This window comes from Grammomys surdaster, unplaced genomic scaffold, assembly GCF_004785775.1.
Source record: "Grammomys surdaster isolate TR1022 unplaced genomic scaffold, NIH_TR_1.0 125756, whole genome shotgun sequence".
Classification (NCBI taxonomy): Eukaryota; Metazoa; Chordata; class Mammalia; order Rodentia; family Muridae; genus Grammomys; species Grammomys surdaster.
The window spans coordinates 1,232,240-1,257,371 of record NW_021620588.1 but is presented as its reverse complement, the minus strand read 5'-3'; the positions used below and the strand labels follow the sequence as shown (position 1 = coordinate 1,257,371).

General features: G+C 45.1%; 1 protein-coding gene across 7 annotated transcripts in view; it reads left to right on the top strand.

Moving 5' to 3' along the window:
• Mtmr14 (myotubularin related protein 14) overlaps nt 1-25,132 on the top strand; it is a 42,893-nt gene that overhangs the window by 1,255 nt on the left and 16,506 nt on the right. For 3 of the 7 annotated variants that reach the window (XM_028788632.1, XM_028788631.1, XM_028788629.1), the window contains exons 2-9: nt 1,474-1,622; nt 10,077-10,185; nt 14,334-14,409; nt 14,702-14,762; nt 16,349-16,471; nt 17,567-17,640; nt 21,887-21,957; nt 22,436-22,510. In XM_028788632.1, coding sequence (XP_028644465.1) covers nt 1,474-1,622; nt 10,077-10,185; nt 14,334-14,409; nt 14,702-14,762; nt 16,349-16,471; nt 17,567-17,640; nt 21,887-21,957; nt 22,436-22,510 — 738 coding nt within the window. Of the gene's footprint in view, nt 1-1,473; nt 1,623-10,076; nt 10,186-14,333; nt 14,410-14,701; nt 14,763-16,348; nt 16,472-17,566; nt 17,641-21,886; nt 21,958-22,435; nt 22,511-25,132 lie in introns of those variants that run through there. The other 4 variants (XM_028788634.1, XM_028788633.1, XM_028788630.1 and 1 more) reach the window with 3 other exon arrangements.

Below are 25,132 nucleotides of genomic sequence, written 5' to 3'. Positions count from 1 at the left end.
GGAGAAGACAGACCCTAGAATTTGTAATGTGTATTTACTCAGAAAAGCCTCAAGTTTGTTACATATCCAAACCAAAGCCAGTCGTAGACTCCTGATCCTCCTGTTTCCACTTCCTAGGTGATGGGGTTACAGGTGTTTACCCTCATGCTTGGTTTATGTGGTGCTGGAGATTGAACACAAGTTTTATGCTTGCCAGGCAAGCAGTCGACCAGCTGAGATACATCACCAATCTTGTGTGTTTTGGGACATGGTCTTTTGTCTGTTGCCCTGGCTTGGCTTCACAGTCATCATCCCAGGATGGTTTGTAACTAATAATCCTCCTGCCTTAGCCTCCCAAGTACTACATACACGTGTGAGTTACTACACCTGACTTCAAGGGGAATCTTTTGAGTGGTTGTAGGAGGTACGGGATTTTGATGGATCTCACTTCCCTCTTAATGTGTGTGAAGATTAGTGTCTTACAAGTTAAACCTTACTTTCACCACAATTAGTCTTAATATTATTGCTCCAGACTTGATGATCTCTTGCAAAGTTCTTGATGTGTTACAGGGTGTAAGCTTTTCTTCAGTAGGCTTTTCACTGAACTGTGAACAAAAGGATTAATTTTAGAAGGGAGCCTTGTCTTCAGTTTTATAAGCAGATTGTATGTAAAGAAGCCGTCTGCCACTTTTATTGATTTTGCTGACTAGAGCTTCTTTATTTTTGTAGGAGTTGTTGATTCATGGTCTTGATATGTACATATAGATATGTATGTATATATGTGTGTGTATATGTGTGTGTGCATGTGTATATATGTATATATGTATACATACATATATATATGTATATATATACACATATATATATATATACATATATATATATTTTTTTTTTTTTCTCAGACTGTCTTTGAACTCGGCATCCTCCTGCCTCAACATCCCATGTACTAGGATTGTAGGCATGCACCACTGTGCCCAGCTGACTGGAGCTTTGAATACTAGTCTGGGGCTGTAGAACAGAAAGGAAAGAAACAAAACAAAAACCTGGTGTTAAAGGAACATAATGTGTCAATGCCATAATAGTAACCTAAAGCAAGAGTCACTGTTGCTTTGGTTTTTTGGAACAAGGTCTCAGTAAGTAAGTAGCCCAGCCTGGCTGTGAATTCTTAACCCTCCAGCTTCAGCTGGGATAAAAGGTATGTGTCATGACATCCACAAACAGTTCTTACATCTCATGGATGGTAGACTCTCTCCATGTTGACAACACACAGTCTTGCATGCAGTGTGGATGATGGGTTTAGGTACTATCTGAGGCATACCACATATGAATTAACATAGAAGAGCCTGTGGCCCAGCATCCTGTTTCTTCTCAACCTTGAATGATAATCACAGAAGTGCTTACTCCCAGTGGTCTCTTCATATCATGGGCCACTTAATGCTCACGGCCTCAGAACCCAAGAATTCTCTTCAGGCTCAAGTCTCCTTCTCTATGCAGGTTGAACGCATTGAGAAGAGATGTCTGGAGCTATTTGGCCGTGACTACTGTTTCAGCGTGATTCCAAATGTGAATGGTGATATCTGCGGCCACTACCCCCGCCACATCGTGTTCCTGGAGTATGAGAGTTCTGAGAAAGAGAAAGACACGTGAGCATCCTGTGACTGTAGTGTGCATGTTGGGTAGACCTCAGAGGCTCATCCCCAGGGTCAGGAGACTGGGCAGGGCATGCTCACTTTCCCCAGGTGGGGTTAGTTCCTGGCATCTTTATTTACTTAAGGGTAGAGTTTGATTGGCCAAGTAATGTAGCTTATGATGAGAAATGGAGAGTCCCAGCCCTGCCACTCTCTTTCACCCCTCTGTTTGACTTCACTGACCTAAGGCAACAGACATCCTTCACCTCTCTGAACAACTTTGGTGCCATCTTTGTTTTTAGTAGGTGTAGTTAGAAGGAATATATATCAAGATAGACCATATTTTATTGACGTAGGGTATCATGTAGCCTGAGTTGGCCATGTGTTCACTTTGTAGCCAGAGGAATGATCTTTAACTTCTGATCTTCCTGCCTCCACTGCCTAAGTGCTGGGGTTACAGGCTTTTTGCCACTATGCCCAGCTTTCAAGACAGGTTTAGGAGTGTTTCCCATATGTGTCTCTTAAGATCCTAGGACTACAATCACACTGCTTGAGTTAGCATCCTGCTTGTCCATTTTCTGACTCTGTAGCTAATGCTAGGCAAGTTATTAATTCTCTTTGTCCTTAGTTTTTCTTTGGTAATTCCTGGCCTCCTTATAATTAAGGCTTGCAAGGACTAATTAAAATTCTAGAAAAGTGGCTTGTGCGGTTCCTGATGATAAATCGTGCTAATGCAAGCCTGTTGTGTTTGTTGTCAGAATTAAATAAGAGCTACCATGTACACTGAGACCTGACCCAGGCTTTAGCGCTTACGTAGAGTAACAGTTCACAGCAGAGCAGACTTGAAACGCCTGATATGGGACTATCTCATCAGGTAGTAAAGGATTGTAGTTCTTTGGCACAGATTATTCACAACACTGAGACTCCATGTCTGCTCCTGGTTCTTCCCTTAAGTTCCCTTTTCGCGGTCTTAAGGACGTTCCAAGAGCTGCTATATCATCTTTGCCCTGTGAATGAGGATGATGGGTCAGCTTCTGCTTCTCAAAGCAAAGCCATTGTCTCCCAAGACATTGTGGGAAGCATGGACTCTTGGGTTTTAGAGCCATGGGTCAAAATCACAGCATACCGAGATGCCTAAGTAATTAATTAATATGTGTGGAAACAGTTGTGAAGTGCTGCTGTAGGCAAACCTAGAGGATGGTCAATCCTCCCTGGTGGGGTGTTTGAGACGACCTCACAATGGACAGCCTCAGGGTTCTCAGGGACAACTTTTTTTTTTTTTTTTTTTAAGATTGATTTATTTATTTTATGTGAATACACTGTTGCTCTCTTCAGACACACCAGAAGAGAGCATCAGACCCCATTACAGATGGTTGTGAGCCACCATGTGGTTGTTGGGAATTGAACTCGGGACCTCTGGAAGAACAGAATTGCTGAGCCATTTCTCCAGCTCCCTCAAGGACAACTTTTGAATAGGCTTTTTCTTGCCTTGCCCTGCCTTTTACTACTTTCTCCTTCCTTCCCTTCACACTCCTTCCTTTCCCTTTCTTTTTCATGTTTTGTTTGCTTTCTTTGAGACGAGCTTTCACGTTGTGGTCCTGGCTGGCCTTTGTCAGCTCTGCCTCAGCTTCTCATGTGCTGAGGTTACAGGTGTGAGCCACCGTGCTCAGTTCAGTGTAGCACCGATCATTGCCAAGGAGTGTAGACTTCTGGAACATGAATGGGTGTGGTACTTTTCATAGTAACACCTGAGCACAACTGAAGACTCTAGACTCCAGGGTCCCCTCTGGGAACTTCTAAAGCTGTTTCCACATTCTGCATTCTCAGAACTCCTTAGGTGCCTTATATTCTATAGCCAGATGTGGGGAGAGATGTTTACAAGCAGGTGAACAGCATGGTCAGAGGAGTTTTAAGACTGAAGCCTTTATTTTCTTATGAGTGGAGGGATATCTAGAAGAGTGCCCATCTCTTGAAAAATTAGTGTACACTTCTGTGAAGATCCCAGAACTGCTATCACCTCCTCCCCAGGCATTTCCAGGGCTGAGGGCTCTGCTTCGCTACAGCACCTTAGTTCTTCTCTAACTTCCCTTCCAAAGGTAGGGAAACTTAGCCTTTTTATAGTCCTGTAAGCTCCAGTCAGTCTGTAACCATCTCTCACTTGCTCTCAGTCACTTGCTACCAACATCGTCATCTATGTAACCAAGGCTGGTCTTGAACTCATGAACCTTCTGCTTTCATCACCCAAGAGGTAAAGTTAGAAGTGTCCACCATGTCTTGCCCCAACCCCCTTCCCCTTTTTTACTCTTGTGAGTCCTGTGTGGCACTTACCTCTGCCATTCATGTGAGTGAACCACCAAGCGATCTTGTTACTGCACCTCAGAGGTGGAGCCAGAATTCAGCGTTTTCCAACTAGCTCTCAGTTATGGTTGGTTGCCTGTCCTGAAAGAAACATGTTCAGTGCTTATTCATTCTAGCATTAAAGAGAAAATTTTCTAGGGGCTGATAATAGCTCAGTTGCTAGAGTACTTGTGTTTAGCATACATGAAGCCTCTGGGTTAAATTCTTAGCACTCTATAAACTGGCCATTGTGGTACACACTTGTACACACTTGTGGAGAACTGACTACATGATTCTTAGCTACAAGGTAAGTCTGATACAAGCCTGGACTATATGAGATCCTGTGTTGAGAGGGAAGAGAAGTGATCATCTGCTCTCCGATTGTCATGAGTTAGGATTTCACATACTTATACTTATATCCTGCATGTCACCTATGAAAAAAATAGTATCACCCCTATCCTGCAGAGAAAAAAAGTTGAAGCCCAGAGAGGCAATTTCCCTTTACCCAAGAATCAGTAAGGAGAAAGATTTCCTCTGTCCACTTGTCTGCCTTTTCTTTACTGCCACCTTGTCTATGACAGTCTTCTTACTTTCCAGGAAAAGAGCATTATGCTACCCTTGGAGAGTTTTGTTAACTCTATGTGTGTGTGTGGGGGGGGGTAGCCTTGAACAATTTTAAAGGTGTGTGTTTGTGTATAGGTACCTAACTCCAGGTACCAATGAAAGCCAGAGACATTCAGTCCTGCTGGAGCTGGAGTCCCAGGTGGTTGTGAACTTCCTAGTATGGATGTTAGGGATGGAAGCTGGGTCCTCTAGAAGAGCAGGGCATGGATCTCCAGCTCCTCCCCTCCCCTCCCCCCTTTCTTTCTTTCTTTCTTTCTTTCTTTCTTTCTTTCTTTCTTTCTTTCTTTCTTTCTTTCTTTCTTTTTTCCAGACAGGGTTTTTTCTGTATAACCCTGGCTGTCTTAGAACTCGCTCTGTAGACCAGGTTGGCCTTAAACTAACAGATCTACCTGCCTCTGCCACACAAGTGCTGAGATTAAAGGTGTGCACCACCACGGATAGGCTCCCCCTTCTTTTTGAGATGGGATCTTGGCTAAATTTTTTAGGCCGACCTTAAACTCAGACTCCTCTTGTCTTACATAGCTAGAATCACAGAGACATGTCAGCATGCCCTGCTTTAGAGTTTGCAGTTAGTTTTTACTTCTTTACATGGTCATTATTTTATATTGAAGTGACATTAGTTGGCAATGAGTATCTGTTGAAAGGAAGAGAATTTGGATATAATTGGGGGAGAAATATGACTGAATGCTTCTTAAGTGTTACTGTGACATGAATAGACTGAGTTAGACAGGGTGTAACTCAGTTCAGAAAGTGTTTGGTCTAGTTAAAAGCCTCCCCAGTTCTGTCCAGGAGAGCCAGAGGGTTTGCTCTGAATGTTTGCTGAGCTGCCTCTGTGTGGTGGACCCCGAGAATCCAATAGGTGAAGTCCCACTAGTGAAATTCTCATCCTCTGGCCTGGTGGGTGTAACTAAGCATTGGCAGTCTACAAAGAGCCATAGCTAGGGGAAAGTACGAGTGAGGTTACTGATTCAGTCTGGAGGCTGTGAGTTCTAGGCCAGCCTGGGCCATAGTGTGAAATTGTCTCCCCCCAAAAAAGGAAAAAAAAATCCAGGGCCAGTGAGATGTCTGAGCAGGTGAGTAGCACTTGTCTTACAGTCCTGACCCCCTGAACCCATGTTAAAAAGTCAGGTGTGAGTGAGCACTCAGCGTCTATAATCCCAGAGCTCCTCCAGCAAGACAGGAACGAAGACAGCAGAATTCACCAGAAACTCGATTTGCAGCATAGTGACAAAAATAATGAGAAACCCTTCCTTAATAACAAGGTATTAGGAGAGAACCATGTCCTCAAAGTTGCCCTTTGACTACCACGCACCATGATGTATGCCTCCATTTTCACATTCATTCCTTCTCCCTTCCTCCCTCTACAAATAGTCTTTTTAAAGGGCTTTTAAAAATAAACAAGCCTGGTTGTTGGTGGTGGTAGTGGTGGTGGTGTAGAAGCAGAGGCAGGTGGATCTCTTGAGTTCGAGGCCAACCTGGTCTACAAAGTGAGTTCCAGGACAGCCAGGGCTACACAGACCCTGTCATGAAAAAACAAAGAAACACCGAACAATTAAAAACAAAAAAACAAAATAAAACACTACCACCGACAAAAACAAAATGTTGTTGTCACATCAATTCTGGTAAGCTTTCCTAAACCTGTACAACATTCCTAATGTAGGATGTTGGCTGCTCCCTGCATACACCTAGTCTTCCTACCTCAGCTTCAAGAGTAATAAGATTGTGGCCATTTATTACTAAAACGTGCTTTAAAAATAGTTTTGTAAGCAAATGATGTTCATGAAGACCAAAAACCAATTAAATAATGCCAAAGGAGGGGCTAGAGATTTACCTCAGGGACAGGCCCTGAGTTGAGTCCCCAGTAGCAAATAAATAGCAAAGGAAATCTCACTACTGGGTTGTAGATACAAATGTGTAAGCATACAGAGTTCATTCAGGTATGATCATAGGCCAGACAATTCACTGGCAAGTGACAGATTTAAAAACGGGAACTAGTGGGAAAGCAGAAACAGAACTGGTTCTTTTGAGTAGTGGCCAGGCAGATAAGCCATGATCTAGCATAATAGAAAGTGAATGGGTTTTTTTGTGTGTGCTTTTTTTTTTTTTTTTTTTTTCGAGACAGGGTTTCTCTGTGATGTCCTGGCTCTCCTGGAACTCACTCTGTAGACCAGACTGGCCTCGAACTCAGAAATCCACCTGCCTCTGCCTCCCAAGTGCTGGGATCAAAGGCCTGCACCACCACCGCCCGGCTGAGATCATCCTCGGCTTGTTACAGGTTCTAGAATTCAAACTTAGGCTAAGTTGTGCAGTGACTGTGTAACTGCTGTGAACTAGCTGAGAGGCCAGTGGACAGACAGTGCCGACAAGGCTGAAAAGGGAATGGTGACCAGGTAGTTGGGAAGCTGGGTACTGGAGCCATGCTGTATGTTCTACCTCACAGTCCTAGAGTTTAGCATTGCACTTGTTTTGGACTAAATGCCTTTATATGTCATAGAGAAACTAAGATGGGGACAGCCGCAGCATCCAGCTTCTCAGCCACAGGATTTGCCAGTGAGCCAGTGCCATCCTGTTAGGTACTTGATATAAGCACCCTGGCCCCATAAAGCCTGTCGTTTTCCTCTTCCTACAAAGAAATAACATTCCATTAGCAAACATATCTTAAATCTGACCTCCTGGAAAATATACCGGGGATGGGGGGGAGCGGAGGTCGTCCTCTTAAACCTCCTTGGTTTTGAGTTTTTGCAGAGCAAAAATGTAAGAAAAGCTACCAAGAGAGGGGCTCCATAGGAGGAGTTCCCTCCCAAGCCCTGACTGACTTTTCATGATCATTAGCTTTTACGTGAAGACATATATTCTCCCCGATCTGAAACACACACTGTTATTTTTAGGTTCTGGGAATTGAAGCTAGGGCTTCACACATGGTGGCCAAATGTCATACCAGAACACTCTGTTTTTAAATTTTATTTACTGCTGTGTTTGTCCATGATGTGGGAGGTGGGGCATTCAGATACAGGTCACAGGAAAACTTTATGGAGCCAGTTCTTCCCTGTGTATTTGAGGTCCTTGGATTGAACTAAGGTAGTCTGGCTTACATGGCAAGAACTTGTACCTGCTGAAACAGCTGAGGAGCTCTTGTCATTTTGAGTTTTGCTAAATTTTGGAGCCTGACCATGACCTCACTCCGTATTTCACACAGAACTTGGATTTGTGATTCTCCAGCTTTGCCCCTCCCACCAAAGTAACTGAGATCTCATGTAGGTGCTCCTAGGCCTGGCATATGATTTTGTAAAATATATTTTAAACTTAAAAACTTTCATATATGTATACAGTGCATGTTAATTGTCCTTCTCCCATCCCCGTCTTCCAGACCTCTCTTCTGTATCCCTATCCCACTTCCCAACCTCATTGTCCTTTTAAAATTGTTTTTTGTTTGTTTGTTTTTAATTATCGACTAAATCTAGTCTATTCACATAGGTATAGAACCATCCTTGGGAGCATGGACAGCCTACCAGGAGCCACAACCTTAAAACACTTGACTATTCTGCCATTCACTGCCAATAATCCTCAGCCAGGACTACCCTATCTAAAACCCCCATCTCCTGAAAACAAAAACCCAGCATAGCAGTCTTAAAAACAAACTGGGCATGGTGGCACATGCCTATAGTCCCAGCTCTCAGAAGGAAGCTGGGAGATAGAAAGTTTGAGGCCAGGCTGGACCACACAGCAAGTTAGATGACCTGTGTAGGGAGGCTGGCTGATAACAAACAAAAATCTAAGGTAAAACACAACATGCAGACACACCCTAGTGACAACAAAAACAACCCATAGGTATCCATCTGAGACAGGATCTCCTACAGTCCAGGCTGGCCTCAGGTTCCTGAGCCTCTCCCTCCACTTCCCAAGTGCTGGAGTTACTGGAATGCAACACTCTTCAAACAAAGTGCCCAGCTCTTCACTGCTCAATTTGAAGGAAAATATATAAAGGCTACTGTCTCTAAACTATGGCTTGAGATGTAATTACTGTCAAGTAGAAGCATCTGAAATCGAAGTTGAAGAGTTTTCAAAAATCATCAGAGCTGTTGCATTCATGAACTCACAGCACCTGTAATCAGGTGCTTATCTGTGTGGCTCTGGCTGTCTTGTGACTCGCTCTGTAGACCAGGCTTGCCTTTAACTCAAGAAACCTACCTGTCTCTGCTTCCTGAATGCTGGGATAAAGGTATGTGCCACCACACCTGGCTGCTTTTGTTTTTTAAAGACGGGTCTTCAGTGACCTGAAGCTCACTATGTGGATCAGCCTGGTTTTGAACTTGTGGCCATCCTCCTGCCCTTGCTTCCTCAATGCAGAGAACCGGTATATACCACCAGCCTAAGACTATACTTGGATTATCTGCATTACCATCCAGCTTCACAAAGGAGCCACAAATCCATGAGTGTTACTACCCTACCTCTCCTGGAGCAGTGTTAAGGACAGTGCATTTCCCTGAGGAGCTGTGTGGTAACAGGATCATTTGAAGGGTCAGGATGTGGAAGGAGACTGAGCTTTCTGTAAGGCTGGCTCAAAGCTCAGTCCTTTAAGGAGAGCACTTGCCTGCCTTCTGAGGGCTCACTGTACAGCTCTGACTTCCTGCCCCTTTTTTCTCTCTGTGTGTGGTGTATGGATGTGAATGCTTACCTGTGCATGTGTCTGTGGAGGCAGAGGCCTTTGCAGTTCACATACCACCTTATCTGAGGCAAGGTGTCTCCCCAAGCCTGGCCTTGACTCACCAGGTAGCCTGGCTGGCTAGTGGGCTCCTCTTGGGTGTGTACCATGCACACTCCAGTACTGTTTGGTTTTAGAGAAGTGTTTGGTACTGGTGTAGCTTGCTAAAGCTCATTTCCTTGTGGACTTTTCCATTTGTTTGGGTTTTATTGGGGATTTTCTATGTGGTCCTTGTTTTGAGACAGAATCTCATGCTGTAACTCAGGCTGGCCTGAACTCACTATGTCACCCAGGCTGGCTTTGAGTTTATAATAATCCTCCTGTCTCAGCCTTTTGCATGGGCTGAGATTACAAACATGCACCACTACACCCAGCTAATTTAATTTGGCTTTCATTTTTTCACTGGAAAAGCTCTGAAATCAGAGTAACTTGGATTTTAATACTTATAATTAACAGGTTTTTTTTCTTTTCCTGAAAAACTCGGTATATCAATGATCTGAAATTTAGGAATAATGGCATTTGCTAAATTTTCAGTGACTAAAACTTGGCATGGTGGAGCATGTCTGTGATCTTGGCACTTGGGAAGCTGAGCTAAAAGGTTTGCTACAAATTCAAGGCTAGCATAGGCTACAGAGTTTAAGGCTAGTCTGGGTTACATCTGAATTCAAGGCTTGCCTCAGCTACGTAGTGAGATCTTGACTTGAAAACAGGATTCTAGAGAGTCTTACACATATGTAGGCCTCCTCTGTGTCTGAACAGACACCTGTGTTACTGCCTGGCTGACCTCAGCCTTCTGCTTGTGTTAGGTTTCAGAGCACTGTGCAGGTGAACAAGCTGCAAGACCTCATTCACCGAAGCAAGATGGCCAGGTGCAGAGGTCGGTTTGTCTGCCCAGTGATCCTGTTCAAAGGCAAGGTAAGGCCCACGCACAGCATCGTTTGCTATCCCTTGTTCTGGTCACTGACTTCATGCAAAATTGTCTCACCTTTTTGTTCTCTAACTGTATTAGGCAGGATACTTGGTTGTTGGACATCTCAGTGTGGGAAACAGGCCAGAGAAACGAACCATTTCTGACTGAGGGAAGATTTCAGATAGGGAAGGGTTGTAATACCAGCACCTCCCTGCCCCATGCTATAGAGCTGGATTGCCTAGGTCAGATCCTGGCTCTTACTGCCTATATATAGCCTCAGCTTACTCTGAAGAGTAGATTAAATCAGGTAATATTCTGCTGTTGTCCCTTCTTTCAGTCATGTGATTGGCCATGTACTTATTGAATGTGTACTTTGTCTCAGGACTTTGAGATATGTGATTCTCGTAAAGCAGACAAAAGTCCCAACTCTTGCAGTTCACATGTTCACTAGGTCTGTTAGGGTAGCTCCATGATGGGATCTTTTACTTGTCTTACTGTTTTTTTGGTTCAGAGTGGTTAAATAACTTGACCAAGTTTACACATTAAGAAAACTCAGAGCTGGGCGGTGGTGGTGCATGCCTTTAATCCCAGCACTTGGGAGGCAGAGGCAGGCGGATTTCTGAGTTCGAGGCCAGCCTGGTCTACAGAGTGAGTTCCAGGACAGCCAGGACTATACAGAGAAACCCTGTCTCGAAAAACAAAACAAACAAACAAACAAACAACCTGGAGTTTGAGTCAAGCATGGCAGTGCACACTTGTAATCCTAATACTGGAGAGGTAGAGGCAGAAGGATCAAGGAGTTTCAGGGTCAGCCTGTGTCTTACAGAGGAATGAGAAATACTTTTGTCCTGACCCCTGATGTGGCCTTGTAAATGGGTCAGTGTGGGGGCATTGACATAATTTCAGCTCTGAGCTGAAGCAGACACCTGCGTGGGCTTTGTCATTTGGGGATACAAAGTGGCTCCTGATTATTTTTGAAAAGCAGGGTTTTTTGCTCAGTAGCCCAGGCTGCCCTTAAACTCACAGCATTCTTTTCTGCCTCATCTCCCCCCACCCCCACCCCCCGGCCGAGTCCTGGGATATTCCTTAAGCTTCCATCAGAGTTCACTCTCACTCCAGGGTCATTTTAAACCTCATGCCTTAGGAATGTGGCAGGTTGAAACTCTTTGACAGATAAGACTTTTCAGACCTACTCTATTAATGGATTGTGAAATCCTAGCAAATAAATTTCTTCTACTCATCAGGTCTCTGAAGTAAGAAGGAAGAAAAGTAAAAGCCATCTTTTTACCTCAGCCTAAGTGCTGGACCGACTACAGGCCTGATCCACCAAGCTTGCCGTTTATTTAATGTACGTGCATGTGTGGCCTATGTGTGCACATAAATTCTTAAAAGCTAGAGGCCAAATGTTGGGTATCATTTCTCAGTCCCTTTTCTCTTCCTCTTCTGAAACAGTATGTGGGTCAGCATTCTCTGTTGCTCCTGGCCAGTCAGCTCTAGCCATGTGCTATTTCTTCCTCATAGCACTAAGATTGTGTGTAGACGTGCACAGCCACACCTGACATTTTACGAGGGTACTGGGGACCCAAAAAGTTCTCATATTTGCACAAGTACTTTACCAACTAATTTTATTTTACTTTGAGACAGGATCGATCTTTAAAGCTCAGATTGGCCTTAACCACCCTCCTCTAGTATCCAATTTCAAATGTGGAGATTCCCAAAGATTTCAAGCCTCTGCTGACACACTCAACAGTGACACTTTTCAGCTGATTTATGGATGCTTTTAGACCCAGAAAAAGTTAAGTGGCCCCCACCATAGTGCATTTTGCTTAGACCAGCAGGAAATTCAGCTCTAGCCCCCTTCTCCATGGACTCTGGACAGACTCTGAGGCAGGGATCAGCATATATGAGTATATTCTTTGGGAAGAAGCTACCCTGGAGCAGTTATGGTCCCTGGCAGGGTCTGGGAGACTAAGGTGCTGTTTGGAGCTCAAACACAGGAGAGCAGATATGCAAACAGGCCACATCTCCAAGAACCCCTAGCCAGTTCCAGATGATACCCAGCTGCTTGTGGTTTGCCTGCTCTCAACCCCAGCAAGAGCTAGACAGTTGATCTAGTGGTTCCCTACCCATTTCGTGTAGAGCCATCATTACTTCTGTTACCTTGTAGGACAATGAGGACCCTGCAGCAGACAGTATTTTTTGTAAGCTTTCAGAAACCCACCTTATTTCATTTTTTTTAAAAGATTATTTTATGTATGAGTGCTCTATCTGCTTGTATACTTGTGTGCCAGAAGAGGGCACCAGATCCCATTGCAGATGGTTGCGAGCCACCATGTGGTTGCTAGGGATTGAACTCAGGACCTCTGGAAGAGCAGATAGTGCTTTTAACCACTGAGCCATCTCTCCAGCCCAGAAACCCACTTTTATACTGAAGATTGTAGGACCAATTCAGAAATGAACTTCAACTGGTCTGTCACCTACATCTTCCGTTTGTCTTAGTGCAGTGGTGCAGATCTCCCAGCCTTCGGTCAAACTAGATTGGCTTGTTTCCATGTCACTAGACATTTCCCATTCCCCTCGACCCACTACTGAATTTCAACAAACTATTTAAGTAATGAAAGTTTATAGGTCAGCAAATGGCTCACTGGTTAAAGAAAGGTGGCCACAGTACAAGCCTGGCAACCCGAGTTTGATCTTCAGAACTCACATAAAGGTGGGTGGAAAGAAGCAAACCCGTCTCGGTACACACTGTCCCACAAACATACACATCCTGCAGATAGACATGTACAGTCTGTTTAAAGGTACTGTTGCCTAGCTTGTAGAATTCCAGCTCTCGGAGTGATCCCTGCCATGATAAGGAAAAAGTAAAAGAATAAGGAAGGAGGTGGGATTTAGTTTAGTTGTAGAGCACTGCCCTGACATGTACAAGGTCCTGGCTTCCATCTCCTACAGCCCCTGTTTAAAGAAAGAAAAAAGCCAACCAAGTAATTGCTACTATTTTTCCTTGATAATTGTGAGTTTTATTTATCTTGTTTTATTTTTTTGCTTTTGTCCTAAAACTAATGTAGTCCAGATTGACTTTGATCTCATAGAGAACTGTGTGTGTGTGTGTGTGTGTGTGTGTGTGTGTGTTTATGATAGTCTCATGAAGCCCTGGCTAGCCTCAAACCCACTATATAACTGTGGCTGGCCTTGAACTTCTGATGTCCCTGCCTCTGATCTTTTTTCTTTTTTTAAAGATTTATTTATTTTATGTTTATGAGTACACCATAGCTGTCTTCAGACACACCAGAAGAGGGCATTGGATCTAATTACTGTTGGTTGCGAGCCATCATGTGGTGGCTAGGAATTGAATTCAGAACTTCTAGAAGACTAGTCAGTGCTCTTAACTGCTGAGCCATGTCTCTAGGCCCGCCTCTGATCTTAAGTGCTGAAATTACAGCCACATATTATGACTGCTTAATAATTTCTTTTTAAAAATTAAGACCCAGCCGGGCAGTGATGGCACACACCTTTAATCCCAGCACTTGGGAGGCAGAGGCAGGTAGATTTCTGAGTCAGAGGCCAGCCTGGTCTACAGAGTGTGTTCCAGGACAGCCAGAACTACACAGAGAAACCCTGGCTCGAAAAACCAAAAAAAAAACCAAAAAACAAAAACAAAATTTAGACCCAAGTATCTCTCTTTTAATTGTGTCTCTTAGTATAAAAGTTGCCCTCTGTGTTAAAAAATTCCAAATAATAGGTCCTGGAAGGTGCATGAGCCTGGGCCAATTCCTGTCCTGCTCCACATTCTGTAACTGTTTACATCCCTAACCTCCTTGAGCCAGTTTTTCCTTTCTTCATTGTGAAATAGTTGTCTGCTACTGCCATGCTTGCCTTATGGCCTTGTGAGTTCAGTTAGAAGGTGGTGTCACCTGACAGAATTGTGCCTAGTACCTGGCATACATGTACATCCCCCAAGTCTTACTCTCATCACTGATAAACCACTGGTACCTTGAATTTAGGGGAGAGACCCCTTTGGTAGGTGAATAAGTTCTAAGCAGACGTCAGACTGACTGTGGTGGTCTCTATGCTGGTAAGAAGCACCAGGCATTCCTTAAGTTCTGCATGCTTCAGAAGTCATCTGATCCTGAAATTGCTGTTTGTCTCCCAGCATATTTGCAGGTCGGCCACACTGGCTGGATGGGGAGAGCTGTATGGACGCTCTGGATACAACTATTTTTTCTCAGGTGAATATTGAACAGCCTTTTATGGGTCTAAGAATGGAAAACCTGATCAGAGGGACTAGTCCTGCCTCGGCCACAGTAGTGAGGAGAAGGTATGATGAAGCAGGGTAGAGGCCAGAGCACTCCAGAGCAGAAACTAGGGATTCACTTCCGAGACAAAGCAGACTGCCACACAGGTGGGCATGTTGCCCTAATGGAAACATGAGGGCTAAACCTGGGAAGGTGCATGTTGACTCCACTTGGCTTAGCAAGGGTCCCACCAGCTTCAGTGCTGACAGACTGGTTTCTCTGGCAGGGGGAGCAGATGATACCTGGGCAAATACAGAAGATGTCACAGAAGAGGACTTTGTTCTTCGGTCAGTGCGGGGTCACTGTGGGTAGGAGCTTGGGTCAGAGATGGTTGGCTGGTTGATGGCAGCCATACTCTCTGGCAGTGGGTATTCATCTCTGGTCTGGATAAGTGCATTGGCTCTCTGCCCTCGTCTTTCAACTCCATATCCCCAAAATAGCACTCTGAAATCCACCCAGCAGCTTCATTAACCTGAGCAGTCTTCAATCAGGATCCCAGCACGTGATGATGACCCTTAGGGTTTCTGTGCTGCTGGTTTAAGGTTGGCCCTAGATGTATTTGTTTAGAGTCCTACACAATGTCAGGATGCAGCTAGTCGCCAAGTATGAACCTGCCAGGTATCACTCAGCACTCCTGGCTCTGAATTACAGGGTTAGGGTAAAGTCCTTGTGTAACAACCATATTCCACAATTGAATTTTGAGTCACATGCACCTTTTTTTCCTTCGAGTGTGTGTGTGTGTGTGTGTGTGTGTGTGTGTGTGTGTGTGTACACGCATGTGCGCGTGAGAATAGTCCATAAAACCACAATGGCTGACTCTATTTTTTGGCTTTTTAAGACAAGGTCTCATATAGTCAGGCCTGGCTCTTCACTTCATATAGCCAAGGTCCTGGTCCTGTCACTATTTCCCAAGTTCTAGAACTATAGACATGCAGCACTGAGCTCCTTTAAAGGGAAAAAGTAGGCTGGTTCACACCCTGCCCCTTTTCAAATAGTTTTTAATGAACAAGACTACAAACCACGTTTGTGTGGTTGGTGCCACAGGAAAAGTCTTTAGGTGGCACCCTAGTATGATCTGCTGCTCAAACTGTGGCTCAGGTACTTTGCCATGCCTGGGTTCTGCCATTGACTTTGAAAGTAGTAGTTCTGGCTTATGCTCAAGAATGTTTGGCTTCCCCCAAGGTCAGGTGACTTCCGCCTTGGCCAGGTCATCTACAGCACACAGTTCTTAATGAGGCAACTGACTCCCAGCAGTGACCAAACAGCAGGCATTAAAAACACATTGCAGTGACTGTTAACCCTTGTACTGCTGTCATATCTGCATAGCTGGACAGAAAGTGGCCTGAGAATTTAAATGTTTTCTTCTCCTTCTCCTCCTCCTCTTCCTCTTCTTCCTCCTCCAGCCTGGTAAGTAGAAGGAATTCACTTACCTAGTATTTCACAATCAGTTGGTCAAATCACACTAAAAGGGGTTTATTGGTTGAAGATTTTCAATCTGTTATATCCATAAGGCATATGACTAAAAATGGTCCTAAATGGAAGGAAAAGAGGGAGGTGGAGATGAACTCTAATGGAAGTTTAAAGTGTCTCAGCCACCAGCTCGATGCCTTTTAGAACTGGAGATTATCTTGAGTCTTCTGGCTTAATGTCAAGCAGTGCAGAAAGCTCTTTCCCACTCTAGCTGCAAATTGCTCTTCTTTGAAATGTGTCCCAAGATAGGGATAATCTCTTGGAAAGTCACCTTCCCTCCCCCTGCCCCCTAACTTCTGAAGAATCGAACACAAGTTTTCATCCATACTTCCTAAAATAGCTCCCTACCCATACTTCTCTGAGTCAACCTGTCTCAACCTCTTTCTCTGGCTATTTATTTCAGAAGTGGTGACACGCACCTTTTTGATAAGGTGAGAGGCTTTGATATCAAACTGCTTCAATACCTATCTGTCAAGTACATCTGTGACCTGATGGTGGAGAACAAGAAGGTGAAGTTTGGCATGAAGTGAGTACAGGGCATCTGCCAAGAAGCAGTCTCAGGCTTTGTGTTCAGTGTGCAGAGCTGGCCCACAGTACATAGCCATCCTGGCATTGGTGGGCTTGTGTGAGGGCTGTCTGTGCAGCCTCTCACTGCATTTGAAACAGCCTTGTGCTGTAGGTTCTGACGTCCCTTCGTACACTTGTGCAGGTGGTATGTACGTGGAGGACAAAGACTGATATCAGATGGCTTCCCCAGTCATTCTCCACCTGAGTTTTCAAGACCAAGTCTTTCAGTAAACCTGGAGCTCACCAATTCAGCCTCCTGGTTGGCTAGGAAGCCAGGAGATCCTCCTGTGTCTCTTTCACATTACTGTGATTTCAGGTGTTTACAGCCACTTCCAGCTTTTTACATAGGTGCTCGGGAGCTGAACTCCAGTCCTCATGCTGGTATAGCAAGTGCTTGACAACCTAGCCGTCTTCTGAGCCCCTTGTGGGAGTTTTTATTTTCCTTTTTGTTACTTTTGTTTTGCTTTCTTTGTTTTTGGCAGTTTTGTTTTTGTTTTTTGAGTTTTGTTTTGTTTTGTTTTGTTTTTGTGTTTTGTTTTGTTTTTGGAGATATGGTCTTGAAATACAGCCTTGAACTCACTGTGTAGCCCACACTGGCCCTGAATTTGTGAGGATCCTTCTAGCTCAGCCTCCCAAATCCTGGGATGACAGGTGTGCAATACTCTGAGCTACATGTTCCCATGTTTAGGAGTGGCCTTTGGAGGTAGAGAAGTGCTTCCTACTGCTCAGCTCTGTCCCACCCTCAGGACCAGGAGTGGACGTGCCTCATGCCTCCATGGAGCCGATGATTTGCAAGGTTCTCTCCAACCCTTGGGTACTGGTTGAGGCCTGCTGATTTGTTAGAGTGAAAAAAGACCTCTCTTATTTGAGTTGTTCAGATGGGGACAGGGAAGAACATTTAATTGTGTGCTGCTGAGGATATCATTCCTAAGTCTGAGAGAGACAGATTTTTAGCAAAAGGTTCACCTTAAGAAATTGTAACACTCATTTGGGAAAGTGTGTGTATTGTGTGTATGCGTGTTGGGGTACCATAACACATGTTCCTGTCTTGTAGTGTGACCTCCTCTGAGAAGGTGGACAAAGCCCAGCGCTATGCAAACTTCACTCTCCTCTCTATTCCATATCCAGGTAGGAGGCCAGGGTCAAACTTCCTGTGCGTATGTATCCTGGGAGCGTTCCGGGAGGAGCTTTGTCAGGCAGCATGGACATCTGGGCCCCAGATCACACACACGTCATTGACTGAGGGTCAGACAGGATCCTGCAGTCTTTTTTTGTTTTGTTTTTTGTTTGTTTGTTTGTTTGTTTGTTTTTGTTAATGTAGGGAGTGGTGGTGGTCTGGGATGGGATCTGATCCTGGCACTCAAGAGCTACAACCTTGAAAACCATTACTTCTCTGAGTTTCAGGTCCCTTCAGGTAGTACTTGGTACTTGAAAAACTTTAATTCAGGGGTTTCTCCTAAAGACTAGGTCTTGCATAGCCTTATGGCCTTTGTACATATGAAGAAATGACAAGTGCTCTGTCAGCCATCATTCATGCTCTAACCCATAGAGTGCGTGCCTTCTCATATATGTCCAGAGCTATTTGGGGATATCTCCCCACACAGTGCTGATTGTGGGACAGAAAACCAGTGCTCTGTCATCAGTAATTATACAGTAACCTCCCTATGCAGGGCACTTTGGTATCTACAGAGCCACTTTGCCTCTCTCTGGCCAAGCTGTATTCTCACACTGGAAGCTGGAGCTGTGTGACACTGTGGTTCTCACTGTCCCTTCCTGCTCACTAAACATGAGTGCCAGGCTTTGTGGATCATAGCAAAAAATGCCTTCCCCCTCAAAACCTCTACTACTCAGCACTGACATGTCTTCAGTCTGGGCTGGGGCTTTCTGTCCTAGTCTTAAGAGACATGTAGCCAATAGCAGGCTGCTATAGCCTCTCACAGAACTGTGTAAGTTCAGCTAGTTCTTGCGAGTGTTCTCATCAAATGGTGGATGGTCTTCAGACCCACTCTTGATAGTCCTCAGTGTCTACCATGCAGTCTTGTGACATTCTTTTCTGCCAGCTATATGTTTGGTGCCCTGTGGGACTGGGTAGAACTCCCTGCCCTTGCTGGAATAAGTCCCTCAACCTTCTGAGACTCATTTCCCTCTTTTATACCATGGGAATAATGACACCTGGTTTAGCCCTATTAGGCTCTGAAAATTATAGTTCCTATGAGGAGTTTGGGAAGAAAGGCTTTTGAAACTTTCTCTTGCCTAAGAGCAACTTTGGGCTGATGTAGGTTATAAAGATACCACTGAGCTTGACGATGCTGGATGCTCACTGAGGCAAAGGCTTCTTACTTCAGAACCACCCAGTCTTCAGTAGATGCCCTTGTGTTCAGTGCTGGAGCCATCATTGGCTCTGTGGGAGTGGCTACTAGGAAACCACAGCCTCAGCTACTCCATGTGATAAGATGTGTTCCCTGAGGAGCATACATCCATATGCTTGTTTATATCCGAGTTCCAAAAAGGGCATGGCTGGGAAAAGTAGCATTTGTCTCCTTCCAAAACCAGTTGTGCAGGGTGTCTTTGGTTGTAGTTTGGTAACTTAACTACAGATTCCTCGATGTTAACGCCCTTTGTTATTTTCCTAATAACCTGTCATTGAGTCACAGTCCACCTGGCTTAAGGTGAAGATCTTCGTGTAATGTCTGCCTGTAATAGCAAAATCAGGGCATAGTTTCATTAAGAATTAATTAAATGGGGGTGGAGGAGGAGCCCGTGTGAGAGGGACTGAGGAAAAGGAGGGACTGCAATCAGATATAAAGTGAAGAAATAAATTAATTGGGGGAAAAGCTTTTTAAAAAAGTAAATGATGAGTCGGGCAGTGGTGGCGCACACCTTTAATCCCAGCACTTGGGAGGCAGAGGCAAGCGGATTTCTGAGTTCGAGAGTTTGAGGCCAGCCTGGTCTACAGAGTGAGTTCCAGGATAGCCAGGGCTACACAGAGAAACCCTGTCTCGAAAAAAACAAAAAAAACAAAAAACAAAAAAGTAAATGATGGTACTTCCATTGATAGAGACAAATATTCCATAGTCATAGAGAATAATGCTCAGTACGGTGAGCAGGAGCACATGGTACAAACAGCTATAATTCCAGTACTTGGGAGGCAGAGATAGTCACTGTAAGATCTTATCTGTGTAGCGTAGTCCAGGCCAGCCAGGACTACACGGTGAGACTTTCTTAACACAAGGTGAGGAGCAAGATACACAGTTATCTAGTTGATGTTCTCAGTATGTAGAGGGGAAAGTACTTACCAAAACTGAGCAAAAAGAGTGGCATAAAATAAAGACTGATCTGAATTTATTTCCATCAGATTTGTATGTACTTCGTTCGTCTAATGATTTTGTGTGTTGGGAAAGGAGGGGGGTACAAAGGACAAGCCAAAATGAAAACCAGCCAGACACAGCCGTAAAGAGTAAAGGGACAGAAAAGTTGAGTTAACATGCTTGTGTTCTTGACTTTCTCTTCATGCCTGTGTCACTTTACGAAATGAGATTGCTGTTCTTGAAAGTCATAAGATATCTTAGGCCTTTAAGGACTGTCATTTGAGTCCTATAAGAACTTCAGGGCTCACAGGGGACTGAGGATAGTATCAGTTTAGCTTGTATTGGAAATGGGCAGTGCTCCCAACTTTTCCTTCACAGCATAAGAAGAGATGGGGCCAAACGCTACTGCACAAGACTAATGTGTTTCCTTTGAAGTGAAGTGTTACTCTCCCTGCTTTTGCCCTTACTCGTGGGTTCAGAAGCTTATTGTAATAACGAGATCAGGAACTGCCTGGCACCATGTCTGTCTGTTTTAATTTTGTTAGTTTCTTGTGAAAATTGTGTGCATCATAGGGTTTTTCATAACTCAGCTTGGGGCCTGTGGACTTGATCTAGCATTCAGGGTTGAGAAAAGCAGAAAATTTCATGGTGCCCTTAGAGATAATTGGGGTCTCCTCTTAGCCCAGGCTCATAAGCCTCAAAGCCTCTGATAGTTACAGCTGTTCTTTCACCTGGGAAGGCACCTAAAATAGGCTGAAGTGTTATGGCTAAAGATTATCTCCTGACTTCTCAGTCCGTTTTGAATATGGGGGTATTAGTATGTGAAAGGAAAGCCACGTTGGACACATAGGCTAGGACTCTACCTTCCTCTCCTCAGAGGCCCTCTTTACCCCGAGGCAAGCCCAGAAGTCCCTGGGCACTCAGCCTCTGGCCTCTCACAGAATTAAGAATTTGCTACCTTCTAGAATCTCACTGGACTTTGTGTAGCCAAAGCCATGTGCCTGCTAGCATCAGCACACGCATTAGCTAAGGAATTCAAAAGTCACTCTAAGAAGTTGTTCTCCAAGTGCCTTCCCTTACCCTGTGACTTGATGCCACAGGAGCACCCACTAACAAAGTGGGTGTGTTCATCCAACAAAGGCAGGCTGTAACCAGAGCAGCTAGGTGCTGCTTGCAGAGCAAGAATTGACTAAGTCTGGCATGGTGGTGCACTTAGGAGGCAGGGGCAGGTATAGACCTCAGTTCAAGGCCAGCATGGTCTGCATAGCCAGTTCCAGGTTAGTCTGGGCTACATAGACTCTGTCTCTAGAAAACAAAACTAGTTGACTAAGCCAAGAAGCTTAGATGCATGTGATGTCAGTTATGTATTGCCATTTGAGTGTTACAGGTACCTGAGCAGCTGTGCAGCTGACTATACTATCTTACATGTACTACTACATTTCAGCCTAAAGCAACCATCCCACAAGTGGGGAAATTTGGCCTCTATGACATTCACCAACTTAATCCCAGTCACAGGTGTGGGTAAAAACTGCACTTAGGAGTTGGGCTTGCTTTCAAAGCCTCTTCTCTGCCCAGTTCCTCCCTGTGTTGCTAAGGCCTCACCTGATAGTTTCTTGGGAATAATAAAGTACCTTTACCTGCTGCATTGGCGATAGTGATGTCAGCTGAGCACTTGTTAGCTTCAGGCATGGTCCACATGTCTGGAGTAAGGAAGGACATGCAGTCCTCTCTGAAAGTTGTATATTCAAGCTGTGTAATTTTCAAAGACGATGCCTCAACTTCTGCAAGACAGTGGACTCCTGCTATGACTGAGCTTGTAGAAGTAAAAGGGATTTGCATCACTAGTGACCAGGGAACACAGTCTTGGGGACAATTGGGACCTTGTATAGCTAGAAATAAAGTGATGTCAGGAGCTTGCTCTGGCTGTTGATCTCACGCTTCCAAGGCCACCAGGCTAGAAGGCTGGGCGAGTCCTTTGCACCTAGGGCTGTCTCAGAAGCCTTTTTTTTTTTTTTTTTTTTTTTTTGACCAGAACAGGAAATGTTGTAACCTTGCCTTTTTTCCAGGCTGTGAATTCTTCAAGGAATATAAAGATCGGGATTACATGGCTGAAGGGCTCATATTTAACTGGAAGCAGGTATGTGTAACAGTATTCAAGTCTGCTGCTTTGTAACAGGAGACCACAGAGAGCTAGTCATCCTCGCAGGGAGAATACTACCCTTTTCTTCTTTTCTTTGTTACTGCCTGAATTAGTATGTCTTCCTCTGCTACTTGCATGTGTGTGTGAATGTCTCACAGCACAGCCTTCCTCTCCCTGTTTTTCATGGCTTTCTGGAAGCAGCATTGTTTGTTCAGGTAACAGATTGTGTGCAGGGAGCCTCCAATGGCTTGCTTTTGCTTCTTAAAGCTTCAAATACTTCAGCTTCTGACATAAACTTCCTTCAGCCATAATGACCTGGTCACTTTGCTTTTTAAGCTATTCCAGAGTACCCCAAGCATCTGTCCCAGAAGAGGGCAAGCACTATGGAGGGCTGTTTCAGCTTCAGAGCTAGGACTTGTTGTTGCTACAAGTACATCTGCCGCTCAATTACATCTCAGTGTCATTCTGTCCTTAGGACTACGTCGATGCCCCATTGAACATCCCCAACTTCCTGACTCAATCTCTGAACATTGACTGGAGCCAGTATCAGGTGAGGGCCTGAGCATGCAGGCAGTATAAAGGAGATGGTGTGGCCAAGGGACTCTGTTTCCTATCTTTTGAGACCCTTGTGCAAATGCTGTGGTATTCTGACATTCCCTATCCCAGACAAAGAGGAACTGCTTGTCTATTGTCTTTTTGCATGTGCTTTTTCCCCCCAGACAAGGTCTCACTATATAGCCCTAGTTGACCTGGAACTCTCTGTGTAGACCATCAGACCGGCCTTGAATTCAGAGATCTTAAAGGTGTGCACCATCACAACACAGCACTCCTTACTTGCTTCTGACCTAGAGAGTTAGTCTTCTGGATGTAACCCAATGACTTTCGTCCACCAGAGGGATCTATTTCCAGGGGACCTCACAAAGTCTGGTTTTCCACATCTGGGCTTAGCAGCTTTTCATTTTTCTTTTTAATGTGTTCTGTTAGAAGTGCAGAGCTGCCTGACCTCATTTGACTGCAGAAACCTTAAAGATGGAGCTGGCTCTCCATCCACACTGTTTAACTGTCACAAGCTGACAGCTGTTGGGAGTCTCCCTTTCTGCTTGCCCACTTGCCTCAGACAGGACAAGTAGCTCTTCTGGCACCTTTCCCAAGCCCTGCCACCTTTCCCAAGCCCTGTTCTGTTGCCTGGCTGCTCTCTTTTCAGCTTCCTCCTGTCTGGCTGACACCTTGCCCTTCAGGATTTGGCCTGTGTCCACTTCAGGAAGACTTTCCTGATTTGCCTCCTCTCCCCATCCCTGATGATTGGATGCCTGGATCTACCTTCCCATTAGCCCCCTGGGTATCTATCGTGGAATTTTCCACTGAGCTCTAGTCACAGGTTTAGAGATATGCTCTGTAAGCTCTATGAGGACAGAGGCATGCTGGAGTGCCTTCATGTCAGTGAGAACCAGGCTGCTGGCTAGCTGGTTTCAGAGAATGGACATGGATGTGATTCCAGGCACGTGATGGTGTCAGGATAGCAAGTCAAAGAAACACTTCCTTGATCGAAGCAGTCAAGTCAGTTGGTCTCACTGAGTCTTCCCCATGTCATCTTCAGCCAGGAGTGCACTCTGTCCTCTCTGCGTGTTAGCTTTGGAGTCCCAAATTCTCTAGTGCTATACCTCACTGGGTGATCTTAACTGTTGTTCATTTTCCCTAAAATCCTCGAGTCTGGTGCTACCAGACCCATTCCTCAGCCCATCTTGTGTGGCTTTGGGTCTCCCCAGTGTGGACCTCCCCACAGATACCTGGGCCCAGCCCTGGGCACATGCTATGTCTTCCTGATCCAAGTCTCCTTTAGATCTGCACCGCTTGTCGCTCTGCAGAGCCCTCCACCTTGGTCCCTGCCCTCCCCTTGCAGCTGCTGTCTTCACAGCAAGCCTAACCTGAGACTTCCTGCTCAATGGCTCCTGTCCTCACTCTGCAGAATCCCTGCTCAGAGGAAATCTCTTGGCAATAATGTGTCTTACATGTTGAGCCAGATGCGTATAGAGACCCTCACGATCCTGCTAGTAATAGCTTCATTAGCACATTGCTGCAGCAGGTCTCTGGAGCTGCTGAAAGTGGGTCACAACTCTCTGGGGACGTGGGAGGGTCAGGTAAATGAGTCTGCTTTAAATTCCTGGGAAAACCATTGCAATTACAGGTGCCGTGTTCCCTTCCCCCCTAGGGAAGTGCTCTCTTCGTTGGCATGCACCACCCTCTCTGCACAGCCCCGAATGCTGATAGGCAGTTGTGTCCTAAGAGAGCAGAGGCTGTCCCTAGCAAGGGAAAATGGCTCTGCAGAACTGGGTCAGACCCCTCCATGGAATTTAGATTGAGAGTGGGCTGCTCCGTAGTGCCTGGTCTAGCCCTCTCACTTAGCTTAAACAGATTCTTGGCAGCATGTATTTCCTGACTCCCACCCAGTGAGCCTACACTATGTACATTATTCATCAAAAGACAGTGTAGTGCTGGGCATGGTGGTACTTATGTGTAATCCCACCACTAAAGAGGCAGAAGCAGAAAGAACATGAGTTTCAGACTAACCTAGGCTAATATAGGAAGACAATCACTAAAAAAGAAAAAGGAGGCAGCAGATGGCTCAGTGGATAAAAGTGGTTGGTTGTTGCCAAGCCTGACAACCTGGATTTGATCCCCTGAACTCATACAGAGGGAAGAGGAGAGAACTGAGCCCCAGAAGTTCTCCTTACCTTCACATACATGCCATGGCCAGGAGTATTACATGTAATGTAGTGTTACAACAATTAAATTATTTAATGCATATAGGTGTTTTTCCTGCATACATGTCTGTGCACTAGTGTCCAATGCCACAAATGTGCAAGGAGGCCAGAAGATATCAGATTCCCTTGAGCCACTTCAGAACTGCAGTTACAGATTTGGGTGCAGGAAATTGAATCCTGATCCTCTGTAAGAGCAGCCAGTGCTCTTCAACCCCAGGAGTGGGTCTCTCTCCCCTCTCCCCGTCTCCCCCTCTCTCTCCCTCTCTCCCTCTCTCCCTCTCTCCCTCTCTCCCTCTCTCTCCCCCTCTCCCCTCCCCCTTCTCCCTCTCCCTCTTCTCCCTCTTCCCTCCCCCCCCACACACACAATGTTAAACACTGATGAAAAAGAGCTAGCATGCAGTGAACAGCAG